General features: G+C 36.7%; 1 protein-coding gene across 1 annotated transcript in view; it reads right to left on the reverse strand.

Moving 5' to 3' along the window:
* Positions 1 to 2,663: 2,663 nt before the first annotated feature.
* Positions 2,664 to 5,831, reverse strand: part of LEPROTL1 (leptin receptor overlapping transcript like 1) — a 3,923-nt gene continuing 755 nt past the window's right edge. The window contains exons 2-3 of the mRNA XM_024765153.1: positions 3,811 to 3,997; positions 2,664 to 2,979 (exon numbers count right to left, since the gene is read on the reverse strand). Of these exons, the coding sequence (XP_024620921.1) occupies positions 2,863 to 2,979; positions 3,811 to 3,997 (304 nt within the window). The 3' untranslated portion in view covers positions 2,664 to 2,862. The remainder of the gene's footprint in view (positions 2,980 to 3,810; positions 3,998 to 5,831) is intronic.

Consider the following 5,831-nt stretch of genomic DNA (forward strand, 5'->3'; position numbering starts at 1 on the left):
ATTTTTTTTTAAGTATACAATGAGATTATAATTAGGACAATTTGGGACAAGATTCATGTTTGATAAGAGAACAGTACTTTTCTCTGTTCACATTGTACCACACAGATGAATTTTTTTACCTTTAACTGTTTGAAATGTCTGCGAAAAGCAAAATGCTCTAATGATGAATAATAATAAATACATAATAAAACGTGCAGTCATAAAAAAAATTCTGAAAATTTAAGAACAAGTACAACCTTGACTTTTGACGGTCAGTAGTCTTTTTATGTCAACAAAACCTTCTATGGCTATTTTTCTAAAAGGTCAGTAAAAATTCTACTCCCCCAGATTACCAATCCTTTTACTCCAGCTCAAAATCATACAGCTTCAGTGTAGTATTTATTATTACGTTTTCACTTTTATTTTGGAAGTGAAACTCCTGCAAGACTAACCTTATAACTAACGTCATCCTTGCTTTATATCACATTGTTAAAATGGATAATGCACTTCAGCAACTGAAGTGTGTTGTATATTTTCATTTCAAAAACACCCACAAACTAGAATAGATATTTAAAATCTTTATTGTTTCATCATCAAAAGTTCTCTTTCCATAGAAGAATGGCAATGCAGGATCAGTGCACATTCTATGGAAAATTCAGACCTCAAGTAACTAGCCTGGAAATCAGAGACAGCACTATGTCAAGCTAGTGTGCAAGGCCAAAGACACAATGCTGCCAGTGCGATTAGTATACAGAAGAAATACGCAGCTCTCAGAAAAAGAGTCTATGGCCAAGTAAATGAAACAGCAGCAGTGCCACTGACATTCTAGAACAGAAAATGGATGGGGGAAGACCAGAGAATGTACTTTTGGCAAAAAAAAAAAAAAAAAAAAAAAAAAAAAAAAAAACCACAGAGGGCTTTTGGCAAAAAAAAAAAAAAAAAAAAAAAAACCACAGAGGGCTTTTGGCAAAAAAAAAAAAAAAAAAAAAGAAAAAAGAAAAAAAATTGAGTAGATCACAGGCACTGAGTTCCCAACTGTATCACCAGCTGCCTAATCCACGTGTGGCTGCCCCTCCTCCGTCTTTACGCCTACCACACCCTAACACTGCAAGCTGCTTTCAGCCTGTGTGTAAATGCAACAGCCACATGCACGCATTTTTATTCTGCTTCCCATCTCACGGCTCAAAGTAACAACTTGAGTTGGGCGATAAAGCCCGTGGCCTTGAGGCATCTTTAGTAAAAAGCTGAACAAACCCACAATTTGTTCCCATTTTTTAGAGAAATCAACTTTATAAAACAAGACAGTTGTCATGATTACTCCATTTTCGTCTGAAGGCAGAACAGATTTTATGTAAGTATATTGAATAAACATATAAACAAATGTCCTTAACAAAATACTGTCAGACCAACTTGAACATTTTCAAAACTAGCTCCTGAAAACAAGTACTGATAATCGTGAGATGGAATGACCACTACAATGTGATCACGCCTGGTTACTGGGGATGTTTTGGTCAGCTTTGTGTCTGAAGCTGCTATACAGCTGGATTTGGCTACTTCGCATTAATTCACACAATCAAGGCCATTTTTAAAAGGTAACAGCAAATCTATGACGGTGAAATAAAAATCAAAGCAGTTGAGAGGTATACAGGAAACCTGCCTTAAATATTTAAAAATTACATATGATATAACCTTGGGGATAAGAACTACAATTACCGTGGTCTAAATCTCGAGTTGTTAATACATGAATTATCAGCATAACGAACAAGTCACTTGTTAATCACGTCAAGGCCTTGCGGGGCTGGGGCACTCTGAATGTATGGTGGAGCAATCACTCTCCAGATGTGTTAAAACCTCTAGTTTAACGTGTTATTAAACCATATTGGAAAAGTTATTTTACTTAATATATACAATGTATAAAATAAGTTATAAGGAGGAGGCAGGAAAAGGTTTTCTAGTATGTAGGATGCAAACATACACTTTCCCGTATCAGTAGTAGTTCTGTGTGTGTCCCTTTACCCATGTAAAACATGAAAGTCTGAAAGAAGATTAAAAATTTCACTTATAAATAGAAACAGGATTCAAAAAAATGGAATTTCAACATCGTTTCTTCCCACAATGCAACTCACTCTAATTGTAACATAAATAAAAACCATATCTCAAAAATCTGCTTTTACACTCTTACCTTTAACAATAAGTTCTTCTAACAATTGAGAATAAAAGCACTCCTTTGTAGCAATTCCATAAAATAATTTTCAGTTCACAAAACACCTGCTTTCCAGCAAAACCAGCAATCCTGATGGAGGGCGTGGCATTAATACTTGGCCCCTCTGAGGTATAAATGCAGCTATATTTGCACTGAGTATATCATCTATTAGGTATGCTAATACTCTGCATGTTTGCATAAAATTGGGAGTGATGTCATCCTGACTGATTGAAAAACTTATCTTTATAACTTTGTGTAGTAATGGAGGTTAAATAATTTTAAGGAAAAAAAAGTACTTTAGCCCAGTAATAGCCAGCAGAACTCTAGTTCCTAACCAATGCAAATGGTTATTAGATTTAAAAAATATTTAACGTTGCATACTGGTTAAAAAAAAACACTGAACAGGGAAAACACATAAATATTTAAATTCAGCAGGACACCACAAAAAGCATACTAGAGATAAGTGTGAAATCAGTCAAGCTTTTCCAAAGGAGAAAATCCTTTTAATCCTTCAGCAAGTCTCTGTGAAAATAGTATGCTTACAATACAAGAGAGAAGGAGCGCCTAGAACACCCCCAAGAGGCTCGCTCCACTGCTCGGCATCACTGCCCCACCTCCTGTGTGCACGGACGGCTGAGAAATGACAAGAAGTCCATCTGACAAGAGTTCAGTAATCCCTTTCACCACTGCTGCCAGCTGAAGTCATCATTGCTGCCAAAGACCAAGAAAAAGCCCAGGATAGTTGCAAAGATGACAGTGTTTCCGGTGAGGACAAGTGCACAAGCTCCCCACTCGATCTACAGAAGAAGACAGAAACGCTCAGTTAACAGACATGAAAAACAATAATGAAACGAAAAGTGAATCAAGGCTCTAGTTGCAGCCAATCACGATCCAAAACAAATACAACTTGTAATAATAACTCTGACGCTGCTGAACATGTAATGCTGTTCTTATGTATCGCTGGTTCCTTTAAAGAGACAGAAAGTCATGGAAGATGGTAATTATTCAAAAGCAAGCCTAACTTCCAGGCCATGAGGAGGCAGCACAGAATTCTACAATTTTCTGTTTACAAAGAAGTTTGCTCCAACTCTTCATTAGTGAACCTAAAAATTTTATCTAGAGAGCAGATTAAATTTAAAATATCAGAGATGCAAACACACTCGTGCACATTCTTTTCAAGAGGTGGGGAGTCATCGCCCTCTCCATGTGGAAGGGCGGCCAGGCCGTCTTCTCTGCCAGCTCCACCCGCCCAGAGATGCAGGAGTGAATCTGACTGGTGAGTCTGGGAAGCCTCTTCTACTCTTTGGTACTTTCCCACCTGCAGAGAACACGGATCTCCTCAGGTCTTCCATGTTTAAGCTATACAGGGCAGGCCTGTGGTTGTTCAGCACTGGCCGAGTCCATGTGCCCAATTCTGACAGTGAAGTACTGGCAAGCCAACTGTCGCTGCCAATGCTCTCCAGTATTTCCACCAGTTAACAACAACAAAAGTAAGATTTTTATCTCTTATCCTCTAGGCTCCTATGTCTCTCGTCTCTTTTTCATGTCATTTAACAAAAACTTTTTTCCTGAGAAAAACTGAACATAATCTAATGTAAAACCATTAGTAGAAGAATGCTTTCACTTACCAGGTGTGCTCTGGCAAATACAATAGGGAGTCCAAAAGCTGAGACCACGATGCCTGTTGTAAGAAATATGGCCAGTTCCTTACAGGCGTTACTCATAGCGTCCGTATCATCCACTAATCTTCTTGCTATGCAGTATGGAATAGGTGAAAGGATGTAAAAAAACAGAACAAAGAGAGGCCAGTATTGGCTAGAAAAAGAAAAATAAGTTAATGTAGTTTTTGCTATCTTTGTCATTTTCCTCACACAAGATCCACTCTTTTTAAAAATAAGGACTGAAGCATATTGCAAGGTACAAAATACAACACAGTTTAAAAATAAGCTATAACCTGAACACTGAAAAGAGGGACATTTAGAGTCACAGTATTCCTAAAGTTATGATACAATGATTAAATATTTCTCAAATTAAAAGAAAACACTTTATGAATTTTAACAGTTGGAATCAAAGCCCAAAATTAAAAATATATATTTTTTTCATTTTAGGTTATAAATAAAAAGGGATTATTGAAAAATGGAATTATTAACAGTAATTTTTAAAATTCAAGATTCATGCCCTTGACTTCTAACATCCTGCCTTAGCATGAAGCTGAAACACTCCCAAACTTTCCACAGGTCACTAGGAACTCCCAAAATACTGAAATCAAAATACAGAAAATGAACTGACAGTAATATTGAAAACTTTCAGTCAGAATATGAACTTTATCACAATAAAAATAGATGGCTTTTAGTCTACAGTCTAGCTATTGTATTGTGCCAATGTCATTTCCTGTCTGTGATCATATAAAACAGTTGTGTAAGATATTAACACTGGGAGAAGATGTGTGAAGGGTATAAGGGACTTCTCTGTACTACTTTTGCAACTTCTTGAGAGCCCATCGTCATTTCAAAATAAAAAGTTAAAAAGAAACAGATGGCTTTTAAAACTGCCATAAAATAAAACACACATCATAATGGAGATTTGCTTGTACTCAGACACTCATGATAAGCAAAGATTTATCTATATGTTTTTCCTAAAAGATCTTTTCCTAAATATTCTGAGAAAAAAAATTACAAATGGACATAAGTTAAGGGAAAAAAGATGCAAAAATTATAAAAGCACAGAAAGTGAAAAACCAAGGCTGTCTGTGTCTTCCCCACTCCTACTGATCTGGGTCCTTCCATATCCTCATATAGATAAACTTTAAAGATATGAATGAATCACTGCACTTTTAAATTTAACAATATATCTTTTTTGTTTGTTTGCTTTTTTTTTTTTTTTGCGGTATGCGGGCCTCTCCCGTTGCGGAGCACAGGCTCCGGACGCGCAGGCTCAGTGGCCATGGCTCACGGGCCCAGCTGCTCCGCAGCATGTGGGATCTTCCTGGACCGGGGCACAAACCCATGTCCCCTGCATCGGCAGGCGGACTCTCAACCACTGCGCCACCAGGGAAGCCCTTAACAATATATCTTATTTTACACATTAGCAATCCAGCTCTTATTCTTTTTAAGACTGCCTAGTATTTTCATTGATGGATGTACTATAATTTATCATTTTTCTTTTGACAGACCTTTAGGATGCTTCCAGTTTTTTTTTGTTGCTGTTGTTATTATAAACAAGGCTGCCATGAACATCCATACTCTCCCCCGACTACACATATCTTTGCAAACATCTGTAAGTGGATTTCTATGAGTAATTCTAAGAAGTGGAAAGGCTAGTTCAGAGAATATATACATTTTGAGAGCTACTGGCAAGCTGGCCTCCCAGAGGACTTGCACCTATTTAAACTTCCACCCAGAGTACATAACAGTGCTTGTTTGCCATATCTTTTATCTTTGCCAATGGATTTCATTTAATTTTGAGTGAGGGTGAGTATATTTTCATGTTCTTAGTAGCAATCTGCAGTTCTTTTTTCATATTTGTAGTTCATTTTTCTATTGCATTGTCTGTATTTATCTTTTTTTTGATTAAAAAAATTTTATTTATTTTATTTATTTTTTTCCCTTTTTTTTTTTTTTTTTGGTGTGGCAGCCCCTCCCTGCTTTGG

Source organism: Neophocaena asiaeorientalis, unplaced genomic scaffold, assembly GCF_003031525.2.
Source record: "Neophocaena asiaeorientalis asiaeorientalis breed wild unplaced genomic scaffold, Neophocaena_asiaeorientalis_V1.1 scaffold14, whole genome shotgun sequence".
NCBI lineage: Eukaryota > Metazoa > Chordata > Mammalia > Artiodactyla > Phocoenidae > Neophocaena > Neophocaena asiaeorientalis.